The sequence below is a fragment of the Acanthaster planci genome, linkage group LG16 (genome assembly GCF_054643075.1).
Source record: "Acanthaster planci isolate LZ-2023a linkage group LG16, COTS_SCS, whole genome shotgun sequence".
Lineage (NCBI taxonomy): Eukaryota > Metazoa > Echinodermata > Asteroidea > Valvatida > Acanthasteridae > Acanthaster > Acanthaster planci.
The window spans coordinates 885078-903049 of NC_141792.1; the positions used below are offsets into that span (position 1 = coordinate 885078).

Consider the following 17972-nt stretch of genomic DNA (forward strand, 5'->3'; position numbering starts at 1 on the left):
GAGAAAAACGTACGGCATCATTGGAAACCAACTCAAACAAAATAAAAGCAAACAAAACGTCACCGAGCAAAACAACCACTCCTTAAAGATAAGCATTATAGTTGTTGACAGAACATGACAGAAATTACTTTCAAAAATGATAAAGTACTCTTCGAGAAATCTTCCTTGCAGAGGGTTTGTTGTTGCAAATAATTTAGCCGTATTTCAGAAAACCTTGTAGATTAGTGTCTTTCATTGGTGAGGGTTCGTCGAGGGTGAAATTCATCAGAGTAGCTCATTTCTACACTCTATGAAAATGACTATACCGTGGCCAGCGGTCTCGAAGCGGCGCGTGCCGGGCACGTTTAACACGGGGGCGTCACTCTCGGTAGATGGATAGATCGATATTGGTAATTAACCCTAGGTTAGGTTGAGGCAGGGTTGTCTGCCCTTCGTGAATGAACTCAAAGAGCTTGATCGATTTTAAGTCTGGTTGCCTTATTGTTCTTGGGGATTCCGGAAGAGAGGTCGACTGCCCATTAAATGGCCAAAATGGAGTGTGTGTGTGTGTCCAAGTCAGTGGGTATTCTGAGGGTCGTACAATCAGTAGCCACAAACATGCATCAACTTAAAATTAATGGGAAAAACAGCAACGACGATAACGTACTTATCTTTGACTTAGTCTTTTCAGCTGCAAACTAGAGAAAACAGAACAAGTTTATTTTGACCACAAAGACAACTTTGGTTTGTTAATTTTTCTTTGTTGGGAGATTGTTCTTTTCTAAAAATTTCTAAGAAAATTTCCTCGGAATTAATCAAAACGAGTTAAAAAGACTGCAGTTCAACAGAATAAAATCGCTTTGACACAGATTTGAGTTTGCAGAGATCTCCACTGTGTCTGTGGGACTCGTGGACATAAAGAGTGAGTGTAAAACTAATGGTGTGGCTTCCCGTCTGTGACAGCTTTGAGGAAGAAAATTAATTGAAATATGGTAAATGCCAGAGAGAGGTAAGACATATCGCCGTGGACTCGTGTCGAACCTCGCCACCAGGTGCCGTGATTTCCTCAGTGCGCTCGTAGAGTCCAAATCTTTGACACCCGAGAACAATTAATTACACGGAAATTAGCGTGCACCTGCTCGTGAACGTACGCAAACGCCCCGCTAAATACAACGCAGGTTTTATAATCTTGCAAACAGTGGAGAAAAGGGATATTTGATTAGTGCCATTTGGGCGAATTTAAATTTCATGGCATAAAGGTGGTGGAAGTTCGTATGATGTAATGAAGCATCGTGCAGGTGCTGGACCATAGTTTGTCACGTTTGGTGACAGCCAAGTGTCACGCTAGTAAACAGTGACGTAGAAAAACCGTCTGCTGGTCTGCCACCTCGGTATTCTCCCGTCGATTTCGATGGCAGACCCCAACAACGATACGAAGACTTGTATTTTAATAATCATCGATCTTTTTTTTTTTCCTTGGATTTTTTTTTTTTTTTGCTGAGAATGTTGAGGTGGGAAGCGGAGGTTGAGGACTGCATCCAATGCACCCCACGTAGGGTCAAGTGGCAAACTGCATGAGGGCATCGATGTCATAAGTTACGCGTGCCAGAATATACAACTAAACCGCTTGACCCGGCAGAGCCACTATTAGATGGGCAATTGTTAGGGCGCCCCCTGCTGTTTGCATCAATCGCTTGCCGAGATGATGCTAGAGGTGAAAACAGTCGTTGAAGATGATCAATGCGTTTGTCTGCGCAAGGGTGTCAAGAAGGGGGTCTCGTTTAGCTCGTTCATTGCAGTTTACCCTTTTCGCCCTCTTTAACATGACCTCATTCAAGGGAGATTCTCCAGGCCTATGCTAGGTTGTACCATTGTTTGATGTACACTCGCGCCGAATGGAAACAACGGTAGACAAGATATCTTTGTGCTCCAAATCGTGTTAGATAAAATATTGTGACTAGTTTATTGCGTATACTGTAAAAACGTTCAAAACACATCAACAAACTTGCAGAGAGTAAGGATCATGAATACAGTTGTTTTATTACATTAAAGAAACAACGCTGCTTCGTCGCCCAATGCAACTAAACAGATCATTCTCTTAAACCGAGTTCAGGCGACTTGTTCTCGTTGGTTCACTAACAGGTAGGTCGATTAGTTGATTGACCCGATCGTTGCTGGTAGTTAGTAGCAAGTGACATGCAACATGGCGGCGTCCATGTACGTTATGCGAGAGTTAATGTTTGGATAACTGGGCTGGATTCTTTTCTATTTAAACAGGAACATTCATTTCTGTGTTACGGAAAATAATTAATGTTAATTCTGCTTAAAGTCTCATTTTCTCACTTTGTAAGCAATCTCACTACTTTTTGCAGCTGTTCATAAGTCAAAATCTCATGAGTTTTAACTTTTTCCGTGTCTTCCTGTAAAACCCTGACGATGCGCTGGTGTGTGATCCTGCTCCGAGAACAGTGTTCTTGAGTCGTGTTGCCGCCGTTCGAGTGCGAGAGCAAGAAACCTGTGTCAAGAACAGGCCGCTCAAACTCGACCTTAGGTTACGTAAAAGAAGTCTGGGGTAGACATGTTGAGCGCCCTCATTAGCAAATCGCGGGATAGAACTCCAAAGATTTATTGTGAATTTTAAATGCTTGTTGAATGACATAATTATATCGACAAATTAGATAGCGGCAATTGAAGGTTTACAATAGTTAACGTACGTTTAGCATAATACCACTTCTAATCCGTGTAAAACAGGCAGAATCACGATACGCTTGTAAACCTAGAATGTACAGTACATACCAAATACGGTTTGAATATTGTGTAAAATGCGAGACAAACAGTTTAACATGTACATTTAACGTTTAAAATGTATAAAATATCAACAATTTATATTACAAGTTTGTACAGTGATGATTTAAAAGCAAGTTAGCGTGTCCTTTCCTTTTTCCAGTGTACATGGAGGTTGATCTTTGCATGTCACTGGAAGTATCCGTGGATTTATTGGTGCACTGAACGCCACGGCTGACCATGTGCCATTTGAACAACGCCCTCTAGCTTTCAACGTTTCCTTATTGTAAGACTCCCGTGTTATTAGAAAAGTTAAACCAATTTCCAAAATGCCGACAAGAAATGGTTCATTGCAAAGCTGTTGGGCGGTCACTGACGTAATACAGAGGCACCAAAGTAATTTAGGTATGAGGCCGATAGAGTGTTTTTAAAAATGCTTTTTCGTTTGCCCCAAAATTGTGGAATTCTCCAAAGTATCAGAAACCGGATGTGTTTTCATTTCAGGGTAAGACAGCGGTAATCACATCCAGCGATAGTCACGGAGACGATGATATAAATTATTCTCAAATGTGAATGTTGTAACCAGTTTGCGACCTTGCAGAATGGCGCCCTCATTGTGCCAATACATATATTACTGTTTTTACATAAACAAGTCTCCCCCCCTTGCCCATTACTATCACTTGCAGGTGTGTATGTCCACCGTTCGCCGGCAGGTGTTACACTTGACGTAACAACACCAGTGAAACTTACAGCTGCATCTCTCCACGATCACTTCTTCCCGGGTGTTGAATCCCCGCCCACAGCAGAGGAGCTCACAGCCGTCGATGCCCTTGGAGGTCTTGTTGCAGCGGCGTCCGTGGGTTCCCAGCGACCCCATCTTCAGGTCTCTCTCGCAGAAGTCGGGCGAGGGGACCAGGTAGACCAGGTCGGACTCTGTGTGAGGCTTGAAATTCTCGTTGACTGGAACCTGAAGGGCGGAGAAACCAAGATGGCGACCAAGATTGGTAGGTGCTAATGACAAATTTCCAACAGCAGCGAATTCTGCTTGATTGTGGCTCGTGCAAAATGTCACAGAAATTTACCGAGTCATAATCATGATTTAAAAACCTGCACAATCCTAAGAGGACGTGTCAAAGCCACTCACCTGAAGTATACATAAATTGAGTTTTGACGTAAAACTCGTCTCCAAGCAGAATGTATTTTTTTTAAACGACAGCGCCCCCTTTTAACTAGAATAAGTTCAAGCTTTTTCTTGAACGAACGTCAAGTCACTTGGGGGCGGTGTGTAGAGTCAGTGGACGCCAGTGGATTTTCAACAGACAGATCAGTTCACTGATGGGGCTCCAACAACTTAAAATAAAGCCCTCTTGCATTGTCTTTCTGAAGTTATATAAACGTACCTCCGTGGGTTTTTTTACTTTAGCATCTGTGCGGCATTTTGACAATCGACTTACCAGCTGTCTTCTTGATGCAATTCGCCGCATAACCACCTCCGTGGCCCCATCAAATTTCTCCTTCAGTATAGTCCCGATCTCCTTGAAGGGTGGCATGGCCCGCCAGCATGTTTTCATCTCACACGACCCAGATACGCCATGGCATTTGCACTGTACCCTCATGTTCTTCTCAATGGCCTGATAGGATTGAGTAGAGAAAAGGTTACCAGGACAGTGTTGGATTAAAAGCGAGGCTGAACTGGCAAACTGAGCTGTTTGAACCATTCTTACCCAAAGGGCCTCGCGATTGCACTTCTGTGGAAATAGCGGTAACTAGGTCAAAAGTTACTACTGTCCCAATTTTCAGAGCATTCTTCCTGTTTATTGTTAAGCATTACAACAAATACATCTTTCTGGTTGAAAATTTCGAGAGAACAGCTGACAGACCTTCATTTTCCCCTAAGTGGAGGGATGTAAATCAGATATGTATCCCTAATTCGAGCAAACTATCACTTTCATTGCTTGAATTCCTTGCTGTGTAAACAACATTAATGTAGGCGTCAGACGAGATGTTTCGTCAAACCAACGTGGCATTGACTCAGATGGCCTCCGGCGGAAGCCTCGGGCCGACTTTGCGCGCCGTAAAGCTGTCGCTTTCAACCGACTGAAATGTTAAACACTGCGTGACGGAGGTCACGTAATTTACGATTCCACCGGCCTTTGAGTTCCTGCACTGCATCATATTCCCCTTTCCGTTTCAATGACGCATAGAACGTTAAAACAAAAAGGATGCAGGGAATGGCGGTGTCTATTGCCGTGAGACGACCCTGCCTGGGAAAAAAACGCCACCGCGCACTCTGGTCCAGAGGGGGTCGTAAATCCTCGAGGTCTTTCAGCAAATTCCGAAACGTGTTTGATGACGAAACCGCAGCGAGCGGAGGAACACCACACGGTGCAACAGCGCCATCGCATCTCACAGCGGCCTTCGCGATTTTATGTTGTTATTGCATCATAAAACCCCATCAAGCAAATGGGGAACGAAAACTGTTGCATCAACTGCTGGGTTGTTTGTGTCTGAAAAGCTGTTATGTCCCGTTGCCTGCTTCGTCATCAAAATATCATCAGGTTCTTCCAAGAAAAGGTTGCATGGGCCAAGTTGATTGTATTTTGCCTGAGTTGTAGTTTAAAGCCCTTCTGTATAGATCGAGGTAGATTGGTTATGTCTGTTGTCCTCACCAGAATTCAAGTAACAGCCACATTCTACTTTTTTAATTCTTGTCGACTTTTCTGGCCCATTCGCCTTTCACTTTATACTTTTATGTGGCACGAAGGCCTCTTCCAATCAAAAGCTTGGTAAACTCCTTTAACCCGTGTTCTTCCTTCCAGTAATTTCATATAGAGAACGCTTACACTTTGATTCGAGGTTTCATGCTAAAAAAAAACCCACAAATGTCGCTTTTTGATGAGGTCGTTTGCTTCGAAGCACTCAACGGCTATTTCCGGTCACGCGTTCTTCACGACTGTACTTACCAATCGACCTGCTTCATTGTTGTGAAGATTCATTAGTTGCCTCTCGGTTGATGTGCGACCTTTGCGCTCTCTGGCGTCCACAAACGTCTTTGAAAACATCATCCCTACAGTAAACAGCCACCGAATGTTAAGAAATGAAATTTAAAGAATATTTTAAAATATGAGCGACGCATAATAGAAATGGAAAAGTTCTTTGTCTGCTAGTCGAGCATTGTATGATTAAAATCAGGTGCCAGTAAATGAAAATCAAGACTTTTTTTGATTGATCACAACGACAAGGGCAGTATTTTCGGGAAACCGTTTGGGGCTACCAAATCGGTACACTCGACCACTTACCATAATTGACATTGTCGGAGCACCCTGACCAGGTGAAGCCCTCGTCGCTGGTACCCGTCACTGTTCTGTCGCATCCACATTTCTGCAGGTAACCACTGCTGCATGACCTCGTGACCTCGTAACTCACTCCTGCCGCTGAGATCGAATGAACGAAGGCGGCTTCTCTCGTTCCTAGGAGTTGAAAATGAATAGAATTTTTTAAAATGCCGGTTTAATTCCTCGAGCTAAGAGGCTACCATTCTGTACGCGTTTGGTTGGAAATTATAGTCGCAAATATTCACCCTGTAAGCATAAGTTCTAGTAAAAGTGTGTCGTCATTGGCTTTCGTGAGTGACCTGCCACTTAGATAATAAGTGGCCATATTATTGTTAAGTTTCTGATAGGTTATTAATTATGTCACCGTCATCGATGTAAACAATATACCCCCAGTTTCTATTCATTTTTCATTTATATTCATCCCACGGTCCAATCACACTTGTCCGTGAACACGGTAGATCTTCTAGTTTGGGTCGTTATGGCGTCATTCCATTTCAAATGCGTACCCTAGCTGAGTGGACACGTTTGGTAAACTGTTTCCTGTCCGAATCTGTCATACAGAATACATTAACAAGGACTTGAGGTGTCCCTCTAATCCTTTTAAATGGCTCTCAATACACCAAGAGTCATATAACGACTGCACAAGACTTCTTGAACAGCGAGTTCCAATGGGTTTATCTCCGCCCACATCCTGATATTACATTCTCGTGAGATCTCACGCGATTCTGTTAGCTACCGAGCACCAGTAAGTTCCTCTGGTTATTACACGTTACCGTTTGTCTAATTGGAGAAGTGAAATACGACTCCAGACTGCTGTCAGACACGTCTAATGTGCGCCTGACGTAAATACCGCCAACGATTGAACATTGATATTAAACATGCGTTGTCTGACATTAGACGCGGTTTGCAGAAATTCTGCAACTCGCCACAGCTATTTCATATCCGACTATAAGCTGGTTTCAATTTTTTTCGCTAGCCTCATTTCAAGCCTGATCCATCACTTGTTAGGTTATAGTCGGGCCACAGTTGGACTGTGGTGTCTATCTTTGCTTTTGCTATAGATTCGTTTCGAGTCTGACACCTCAGTAACAGGAGAATGATTTCAAATTACGAAAACCAAACATTTTATAAAATATACCAAGAAACCAACAAAGACATCTACGGCTTTTCATTTGAGGTCAGATGCATTTGCATACTGGTCATAACCCATCTTACATAATACCGTTTCAATAATTGTCTTACGTTAAAGGTGCACATAGAAAGTCAATTTCAAGTTTCGTTTTAAAGATTACCGTTCTCCGACGGGCAAAAATTCCCAACAATTAAGCCAGAGGCTTAAATCAAGGTTATAGCTTTGCGTTGTTGAAGTCCCGCAAGTCGTTGCCAACGACTTTGAACAATTGAAGTTGGATGAAGGTGTAAGGAATGATACACTGGGCGCTCGGTCAGAAAACATACAACAGAAAATTGCGAACGTAATTGACCTTGAGAACCCACATAATCGGGCTACCTGATCACAACTTCCCATACCCTAAGTGAGGAGTTGTCGGCTTGCGGCAGTGGCTTGGCCCTGATAGGGCCAACAAGAGGTTAGGGGGAGAAAATTGCCTAAAACGAAACTATTATTTTGGTTGTGGCTGGCTACCCTGAAGTATAGGCCTACTTAAGCCGTCTTGGTCCTTGAGAAAAACTTGAAACAGTTCTAAAAATCATCATATTGCATTTACACAAGATCAGTTCTCTGACTGATTTACACCTTCTTCGACTCAAGTAAACAAATTCGACCTTAATGCAACGCAGAGCTCGCAAAATACCAGGGTCGTTACTTAAGCTTCCAAGATGGCCGCTGGTTGCCAAGGCGACGGGCATCAATCGTCCGGAATATGAAGTGGTCCGGTGGCGAGTCCGCGGCCGTTTGTTTTGATGAGGCGCACTCTAGCATCAACAAATAAACAGGCGCAAGACATGTTGGCGAGGAGAGATGCTTGCCGTAATGGGGCCCCCATAAATACATCAAGCGGCGTATTGTTGAACACTGAACTCCAGACCACACTGAATGCACGTCCAAATGTATCTAAATCAATTGTCACATTCCTGTGGGTGCAAGCCGCCATTTTGAAGAGCGCGCCCCTATATTTCATCCCGGATGAACAAGGGATGGAGTATCACCTTTCGACTTTTCATTCAGAAAGAATGTCACGTCATACACTGTACATGTCACGCTTCAATGCCAAGCTGTAAGTTAGCTCCACAAAAAAGCGAATAATTTTCTTCAATTTGTCTGAGTTTAACTAATAGTAACATACCAGTATGGTCCTGTGCTTTGTCGGAGTATGCAGGTTGTGTGTTAAACGGAGCCCTTTTCAAACAGACGTCTGATAAAATTTTCTGCATGCTTATTTAAAGCGACTCATGGACCAACCAGTCACAGCCGTTGGTCCAAACGAGTCCGATGCTCTTGATTGGTCGACAGCGGTCCGCTGGCCCCCATCTCGCTAGGTAAGATACCCACTCATTGGTCACAATCTGGAGGTCAGTGTGCATGTGTCACGCATCATTATTTTATAAACTGTTATGTACAAGATGATTGCCTTTTAATCATTTTTGCAGTCACCTGTCGTAATTTGAAAAGCTCAATGAATGTACCTATCAGACACCCATCACTGTAAGCGCGCGATTGGATGTAGCCACAGCAAGTAGCTTTCTTAAATTGAAACAATAGGGTTTGGACGTTAGCAATGCACGTTGTCTGAACTGGAGGTCAAAGGTACGGTCGGTTTACAGGATTAAACAACTCTTGGACAAACCCCAAACGATTGATGCTTTTTGCTTGTCAGCAAGACGTGTGGCTTTGCAATATTCGTCAAGTTTTCAGCCCACACGCAAGAGCAAATGACAGGGCGGGAAGCTGATTGGGCCAGCTTAATCTTTGCCCTCCGCCAGAGTTGGGCGACAGCCAACCAGGAGACGGGATTCTTCCCCTCGGGCGACGGCGCATGCGCCCGAGGTTCTAGATCAACCGCTTACCTGTCCTTGTGACCCCTAGGAAAGCGCAGCCAGCATGCCTTTCTCTTCTTTTGATAAAAAAATATGGCTGTGTTTTTGCAGGGAAAGCACAGAGGGGCCGAACGTGAAACTGTGACGAAAAATACTGGGCAATTACAGGTCATTATTGATGAATTTAGCAGACCGGCAGCCGCTGGCGAGCTGAATCGCTCAAACTCCGGGGAGTCTGATGGGTAGTGAAGGATTATTTTCAGGTTGAACCCGAGCGAACGAGGCGGTTATTTCGAAACAGCCACAAGGGCTGAATGCCCCGGACTGTTGTCACACAACGTGGAGAGACTCCCGTGACAGCGTGTCTCGTAACGTTGATGAGAAACACGAATTCCCCCACGTTGTCATTGTTCTACGAAACGTGACCGGGCCCGGCGTGACGAAACGATCAATTACAAAATGGTTTACCGACTTGTTTTCACTGTCTCAAACTCGCGATACCTTGGGAATAAATCTGATCAGAATTATAGACTTAAAGTTAAGTTTGTTTCAACCATTCGTGACCATTCAGAATTACCTCTTCTTTGATCAAAATCTGCGTATTTCCCAAATAAAATAGACATGCATTGCTCATGAAGAACGATAGGGAATGATGCCCTATTTGCACCGATATGAACCCTATAAAAGAGCAGGACTTTTAAAGACTTTTCAGAGGCAGACTCTGCTCCCAGCAGACCCAACCCACTCAACCAGGAATTGATTGTAATTTACAATGCAGTAGAAACGCCCGTGCTTTGTATGCGTGCAAAGTTTGAGCCCGATCAGACGAAATGTATTTCACCATTGTCCGCTAATCAACACCTTTTTGCCTGAAAGGTTAGTTAAAATGCATGCAGCATCAAACTTTGGTAATTCACGAAACTATTTGTTGCAAAATGGATGTCACATCCATCACTCTGAAAACTGAAGTTCACTACGGAAAAATACATGAAAGTGATATCGGAGAAAAGATAAATTTGAAAAAAGTGCCTAGAAACGTTTGTTCGAGTCATTCTTAAGAAAATACTGTGTGGCCTGGTCAAAACGTCTAATGGTCAGTCAATGTTCATGGAAAGTATTCCTCCAGCTTATTTAGACATCTTAAAGCGTTGGAATGTAGAAAAACACGTCTACTGACAGCGCGAGCGGTACAAACATTTAGTAAGCGCTGCTGGTGTTGTGGAAAAATACCTCCTACCAAGGTACATGCCAAAGACGGTGATTTCAGCAACTGTATCGAGTTCTAGCAGATCACCTATGGAGTCGACTTCTCGAAATCAAATAGACGGGATGCTCGCGTCCAGCGGTTGGCGTGTTAGCTTCCAACGGCGAGGGTAACATTTTCCCGAAGAAATCCCATCCACCGGCTAAAAAAAAAAAAAAAAGACGACGAGCGACTTCCTCGGTGGTGCGCGGCGTTAAATTGCCGCACAAAGGTGAGGTGCAATCCGTCGCCTGCCGTGCAAAGACTTGAAAAACATCCCACCCGGCTCTTGGCAAGTATTGCCCGCGACGGTGAGGCAGTCCGACCAGGCATGACTTGTGGCAAATGAAACGGCGTGGAGAAATTTATTGCGTGGAGAACAATCTTGATCATGCTGGTAGCAGGGAAAAAATGTTACAAAACGTCAACATCAGTTATGTGAGCAACGTCTCAATTTAGAACATTTCTCAACAGAAAGGCACGAATGATGAACGTGTGGTTCGGATGCACAAACAATTGGAAATGAACCTTTGATTAAGAAAAAACCCTGATAAACCGTCATGACAGATTCATATCATCAGTCAAGGGGAAAACAAAACAGCCAAATTTGGCTTGGGGCTGAAGGATTTCGAAGCCAATGAAAGTCACGCATGAATTAATTTTAAGGAAATAACTTGGACGGTCCTTTGACGCTGAAGTATGACTAAATTGGTTGTTCGCGTCGGAAGTAAGAAAAGTGGATTTTGTTCAACTAAATCCAGCCAAGAGCATACATTACAGAGGTTGTGTTCACAAACCTCAAATGGGCTAAACAATAACGAGTTATTAAGTTTAATTCCCAAATATGTGTTTGCCCTGAACGGAAACCAGGGAGAAGGCAACAGATGGCTAGGAGCACCTCGGAGGAACGCCAAGGAGAAACCGCGTCCAGTGATGATGGAGCAGCGAAATGTCTGGGGACCGTCGAGCGGCATCACATGGAGCAGAGAGTTTGTCAACGTCCGCTGTCTCCCTTCCGGCCGGGGTTGGAGAATTTCTGCCTTGCCTGCCGCGCTGTAGCCCCACGTCCGATACAGCTGATGATGGAAGGCCACTTCGACTGCAAGGTTAGACGATCGACCGCAAAGCCGCTGGGGTTGTGGTTGTCAAAAGACAGATTTATGGGGGATATGGATACCTTTTGACGGGGAGAATGATAGTCATCTTCTTGATTGTGTCCAGTTGGCCGTGGACTGACAACTGACCGTTCACTTTTCTGTGAAAAGGCCATCTTATCTCAACACCACCTTTAAAAGCAATCGAGAAATTGCCTCAAAAGTCACCGTATTCTGTCATTTCCTTGACGACCAAAGAATAATTACCAAGAAGGGATTTACCAACTTTAAACAAGTTTTCTCTGGAAATGCAGTGGCTTTCCTCCCCAATGGATGGTGATTACATTTTTTACATGGCATTACATTAAGCAAAGTCTTTTTGTGACTGAGGGACGCCATTTTGTGACGGCTTATTGGGAGATCACAATGGGCACCGTCAGAAAATCGACTTCTTAAAATCTTTCACTTCATAGCAGGTTTATGCTTCTGTTTCCGAAGAAAACTAATGCAATACTGGTAAAACTTACAAAGCGTGACAGAACATGTTGGGATTATGTGTGGTCACGGTGCATAGACAAAAATTGAAACTTGGAGTAAATTGACGAAGTTGAAATTGCTCTTATTTCCCCCACGGGAGCACGATAAATCTCTGAATGAAAGACAACATAATTGTTAATCACCGCCGCTCGTCGGTTCATTTCTTCAATTTGTAAGTAAATTGCTCGTTAAAGCTAAAAGGAACTAATCTCATTTTTTCTTCCAATTACTGCGTCCGCTCTGACCAGGTTCAAGGCCACAGGAAGAAGTAATTTAATTACACGCATGGAGCTGCGTGGCAAAGCCTCACACAAGTCGGTGGCTAGGAAAATCCTCACCGACACTCTACCTACACCTTATTTCTCGGTTTCACTTTTCAATTTATTCATCTGTTATGGTGCTCACGGTATACCGTGGTGCGGGGACAGACTGATCATAAAAGCGGAGCCCGGGTGGTCCAAAGTGGCAGAGTGTTTTACGGTCCAAGGGGGATGTTTGTGACAACTCCCGAATTGTCTTGCATCTCGCCTTCTAGCGATTTGAACCCTGTAACAAGCGAGCTGTATTGCACATCCAACACCGCCATACGACAAAAAACCAATCGCCGGCTGAATTTTAAATTGCCTTTCGAACGCCACATCTACAACGACAAATTGAAAGGAATTGGGAACACAGGCCAAATTGTTTGGCTTTCCCAAAGACCTAAAGTTTCACTAATAACGATAAAAGGTTGCATAAAAGTTGCGAACCATCGAATTCAAGGGCATTGCGAACGCTGCACTCCTTTTGGCCATAATAAATGCATTCTTTCTCTTATTTGCACATTCGACTTACATTATGTAGGCCCTTTTCATTTTTGTGACTAGTTTGTTTGATAAAATTATCTCAGCTGTTCGCACATGCGCGCTCGCGCAATTCGTCAAGTGACAATCTCAGCATGGGAACTAGCCCTCTCCCCCATAATGGATCGGCTCCCCGACTTCCTTTTTGTACATGTATACAAGCCACCTGTTCTGTCAAATTGATTGGCTTACCGTTGTCGAGAACATGCCCGAAGATCGGAAATGAATCGACGGTGGAACAGTTCCAGCGACGGTTGCCAAATTGTTCTTGGCACTCTGCGATTGCTCGGTATGCTCCCGTGCTCACACTGTCCATGACCTGATTAAAATAAATGAAATCAGAGTTCAGCACCTGTAAGAACATCAGGGCTTTCTTGGTTTTGAAGTTTTGTTAGCCAGGGAGTTACAGTCTTAACTGAACCTGTTCAGGAAGTGTTGGCATATTTTGCAACAAATTTTTCTTGAGTATGGAAACGCAGTACATAAGTGTATCCCGTCGAACGTCCTTTGAGAGAGCAGTTCTTTTTCCCTTAAAACTTAAGCCTGAGGAAAACAGTCCGTTTTGTTTCGTTTTTGAGTCACAATGACGACAGAGCCATTCTAAGATGTGTGGAGAAATATGGACTCTTAAAAGAAGGGACGCGATGGCTATAATGCGCACGCGTGTGCTCTAAAAGGTGGCAACATGAATGTGAGGCTGGAAAAGGAGATCAAATTTCTCGTGTGGGCAAATTTTTATATGACACCTTTCAATCGATATGCAGTGTACAAACGTTTACAAAACGCACTGCTGATGACCATCATTTTCCTCAAACGTTCTTCCTGTAGAGCCCAGTTAACGCTGCCGTGTGAAAGTGTCAAAATGAAGACTCTAGGTTAAAACTGTTTACCGGTATTCTTACGTCGTTTTTACGGTTTCCCTGCTTTATGCGATAGGGTTAAAAGGCAATGCTGTTTGGAAACGGTTCACTTATCCGAGAGAGGCGCAGGTTTGACAAGTAACACGGTCGAATTTCTGACAGCTTCGAGTTGACACGTAAGGGCACTATCTAAACCCACGCGTTACCGTTGGGAGAAAAAGTCTTATAGCACAAATAGATTAATCACTCCAGCTGTGTCGTGACTACAAATTGTTTCCGGATCTAAACCGTTTCGGGGAGGATTCTTTTAGGCATTTATGTTGTGTACGGAGTTCCGCTTTGAAATGGCATGAAATACCCAGGGTGCATCGGTTGCGTCCCTGGTCGCTTACCTCAGCCCGTTTGCAGTTATCCAACTTCCGATCCAGACAAAACTTTAAATGTTCCTGGACGACCAGGGTCAGGATTATAACAAGACCACTTTAACTAACTTTCTCTACACTGATCTTCTTTCTTGGATACATTTCACGTGAATTGGACTGTGGATATATTTCATTCCTTAGACTGAGCTAAACGAAGTTTTTTTTTTAGTAATCAAATCCTTGCTTGGTCGTCTGTTCGAACTTTGTTCGCCATTAGCTTTTTTCAGGTGGTTCGGTTAAAGACACGTATATGCTCGCCCTTGTCAACGATATTGTCGTTTTTCAGCTCGAGATGCTTGTGCGCATTTTTTGAGCCTGACATGCGCTCTGAGCTTAATTGATGGGATTTTTTTTTTCTGCACATGAGAAGTAACCTTTGACCGGCAGTACAACTTGCACTTGCGCAGTGAACGCGAGCGAAGCCTGAGACGGCCACCATGCTAACTCGTCGATTTGCGATCTATAAATTGTTTGGGGGTTTATGGCCGACCCTGAGTTTTTTCAAAACATCGTAAAACTAAAACCGTTTGGGGAGGCTCCGCACAGAGCTTCATGCATCTGTAACTGTAATAATTCTTCCGTGAATGACATTAGACATTAGCAATGTGGAAATTAATGTTATATATTGGTGGTTTGTGGTAAGATTAATGAGCAAAAACAGCGAAAGCTGAAAAGGAATGCGTGAGATTGTTCTTCGCTGAAATGTCTATAGATTATCGTAGAGAAGGGTAAGTGGATAGATAACCTGGAGATGCTGTAAATCTTAACACAGTGTGCTTTCATTGGAAGAACTAACTTTTTTAACAATTTACCTTTTTTAACAAAAACGACACTGCATCATTGTAAAGAAAAGAATCCCACGTTCGAGAAAATTCTACCATTCGAATCAGCATTTAGTGCTGCTGTCGAGGGGGTGTTCTACCGAGGAGATGGAGTGTGAACTTTTCAGAAATTCCTGAAGGTAACTTTGCCACTGACGCTTATTTTTACCTCCAAATTCCGTTTGCATATTTGGACTTGTCTGTTGATGAGTCCTGGGAGATTTTCACAACTTTCCTGCGAATTGATTGTCGTAATGCCGAGGGCTTGAATGTTGAAGATGGCTCTGGTGAAGAATGGAGAAGGAATGCCGTTAAATATCACCCAGTGCGTCAAAGCTTAAAAGGTATTGATTTATGGGCAATTTGAAAAAGATTAACAGACCTCGAAATGTGAACAGTGCTTGCTGTAAAAATAAGGCGACCAAAAGGAGACACGTTTGTCAAGATTTGAAGGAAATCCTCCAGATTAGCTACTGCCACAGCACTGCATCTTCTTCTTGTAAAGTTGCCAAAACGGGCATTTTGACAAAGATTAGGCTTATCACTTTTGCTTGCATGCATGTAATGTATCTGAGAAAAAATATGCCCTGCATTTGTTCAGTTAGGCTTATGCCACTGGAGGACGATCTAGTGGCAGTGAAACGAATTTGAAATCTTCATACTCAGGTGTGTATTTTAATAATTGAAACATACTGCTGTACCACGGAGGAAGGTTTCCTTCCTCGGTGGTTGTACTTACAGCCATCTGTACGCATTCCCGCACACGATACAGGCCTGGATGAACAACAGAGATGAGAAGAAGATCTGACGCGAAAAAAGCTCCATCTTTGGCGACTGGCAAGTCTTTCTCCCCTGACAAAAGTCACTGCAGCACGATACACCGCCCTTTCTCCCCTTCTCGCAGATAAAGGTGAAAAACTGCCGCCCGGTCAAAGCCGAAACAAAACGAGATATCGAGGCCTCAGATCGGGTCCCGTAAAGCTATCATTTGGTGACTGCACGTGCTAGCTCTGCGTCACGAGCCGAGGTCGGGTGCCACGCGACAGCCCGACCCTCTGACCGGACAAGAGATAAAGCTCTCGGGTTTCTTTTTCGTCGGTATGTTCTCGGTTCCGGTAAAATAACTCTGAGCTCTTATCATCTACAGAAGGAGGGGAGGTCGAGGTTGAATCTGTCCTCAGTTCTCTTGAACCTGGAGTAGATGGGAAGGAGGGGGGTACAAGAGCGCACGCGAGATATTGGCACGGATCTTCAACGGCTTCGCCACGGGCTGGGTCAACTTTGACTGTCAGTTGAGCTCTGCTGCTGTCAGTGCAGAAAAAAAATCTGCTCTTCCTTTGAGACACTTCCTGTTCTGGTTCCCGCGCAAAATTAAAATTCCACGAATCACCCGCCACTGAGTTTTGCTGTTGCAGTCTTCGTGTAGACGGCAGAGGTCAAGTTAATAAAATACAGACTCCTTTTCCGTATCAAGACGTTAACTCCTGTAATTCCAAGCGTTTACCGCAGCAAGTGGACAAGACCGGCCTAGTTGCTGTGCTTGATAGAGGACTGAGGAAGCTCCTTCCGTGCCCGAAGGCTCTCACATCCGTTGCCCTTTACTTACTGTTTTCCCCTCCAGGTGTCATCCAGCAAAAGAAGGAAACATCTAGGATGGGGTGACAGAGAACCACGATGACTGACCAGTCACCTTCCAACGCAGTGCAATTCGCAAGTTACAACATCTCTCTCTGAATCAACACGGGCAAGTCGCCGGCGCGGCGGTACCTACACGGGTAGTCTTCCGGGGTCGTTTCCTCAGTTGGGCCCGTCTAAAGGCAGATCCCACCACGGGCTTGTAAAACTGTCCGGTCCACGTCGTATATCTCTTTCTCCCCAGTCCAACTCCCCCTCAGATCTGAAGTAACTTCCCCGAGACAAGACCGAAGCAAGCGAGCGACAGAAGAAGAAGAAAAAATTCCACGTCGCGTCACAGCCTTCTGTGTCGATTCATTGGATGGTATTTTATTACCGCGGTTCACAGCAATCGAATTACCTGACTAGCCTCATAAAAATCCTTAGCACCGCCCCTGTGTGTTACAACTGCGGCTGTCGTGAGAGACTATGACAAGTCTGCCCCCTTCCAATTTTTTTTTATTCCTCATTTTTAGAGCCGGAACAATCAACACAGAAACAACGTCATAAACCAAGCAATAGGAAATGCGCGTTATAGACACGATCGTGCATGGGGTGACTGCCCGAACTGTATTCTGTAGCCTCCTTTTCTTAGTCAATCCACCCTTCTTTGAGGAGCTAGAATAGAGAGAAGCGACCGTTGTTTTGTCCGGAGAGATGTAAGGAAAGATCATAGGGGGCCGCCAGTGGCTCAGTTCAGACGAAATGAGGTTGTCAAATGGAAGAGGGAAGAAAGTCGAGGATTAACAACAAGGGATTATGATTGGAAATGGGCTAATTAATCACAGGGGAGATCGATGCTTGATGAAGTTAACGGTTGGAGGACCGGACATGGCCATCCGAAGCAGAATGGCTCGATTGGGCTTAGAGCTGCAAAGAAAACCAAAAAAGTGGTGGGATTGTTCGAGCGGCGGAGATCTGTGTGGGGGAGGTAAATCAATCTGGAGTTGATTGTGCTGTGTGGGGTGCGTTCTGTTTCCAAAGAAAACAGCAACATCTTTGCAACAAATTTCCAAAAAGTCCTCGGGTTTATTCTTCCCCCAGGATTTGTGTGATTCATAATCATCAGTTTCAATCGCTCTACAAAGGTCTTTACGCTTCGGATCATTTATTCCCCAGTCGACAACCTGTGTGTTTAATTTACACGCAGGCGACAAAAATGAGACAAGCGGCCGAAGGTTGACATTTTATTTAAACCATTCTTGGTGTAGTGGCTCCAATTTCCACCCCTTTTTTGAAATGTGGATATCTTATAAAAGTGTCGCCTGCAGTTGCAAGAGGAGAATACCACTACCAGGCAAAGTTATAGTATGAAAGCCTGTCTTTTGTGGTAACCACATTATCTGTCACCGTCACGCAAAACAACACTGCGGAGATCCTCAAA

At 44.1% G+C, this 17972-nt stretch overlaps 1 protein-coding gene and 1 long non-coding RNA gene across 3 annotated transcripts in view; one reads left to right on the top strand and one right to left on the bottom strand.

The window, feature by feature from the left end:
- Positions 1-17972, top strand: part of LOC110984611 (uncharacterized) — a 97049-nt gene that overhangs the window by 67879 nt on the left and 11198 nt on the right. For both annotated transcript variants that reach the window (XR_015427962.1, XR_015427961.1), the window contains one exon: positions 3450-3767. This is a non-coding gene — a long non-coding RNA (uncharacterized LOC110984611). The remainder of the gene's footprint in view (positions 1-3449; positions 3768-17972) is intronic.
- On the bottom strand, positions 1919-17021 carry wnt4 (Wnt family member 4). The gene is made up of 7 exons (XM_022244965.2): positions 15654-17021; positions 15084-15198; positions 13004-13130; positions 6063-6233; positions 5727-5830; positions 4218-4394; positions 1919-3730 (listed from the first exon to the last, which is right to left on the bottom strand). The coding sequence occupies exons 1-7, from the start codon at positions 15737-15739 to the stop codon at positions 3440-3442; spliced, it is 1071 nt and encodes a 356-aa protein (XP_022100657.1). The 5' UTR covers positions 15740-17021; the 3' UTR covers positions 1919-3439.

Bases quoted from the DNA above. Each gene is read 5' to 3' on its own strand.
- wnt4 (XM_022244965.2), bottom strand. From the start codon at position 15,739: ATGGAGCTTTTTTCGCGTCAGATCTTCTTCTCATCTCTGTTGTTCATC. The intron at 13,131-15,083 runs GTAAAAATAAGC...TATTTTAATCAG, and splicing joins TATGCAAACGGAATTTGGAG to GTCATGGACAGTGTGAGCAC. The intron at 3,731-4,217 runs GTAAGTCGATTG...TCCGCCCTTCAG, and splicing joins TTGCATCAAGAAGACAGCTG to GTTCCAGTCAACGAGAATTT.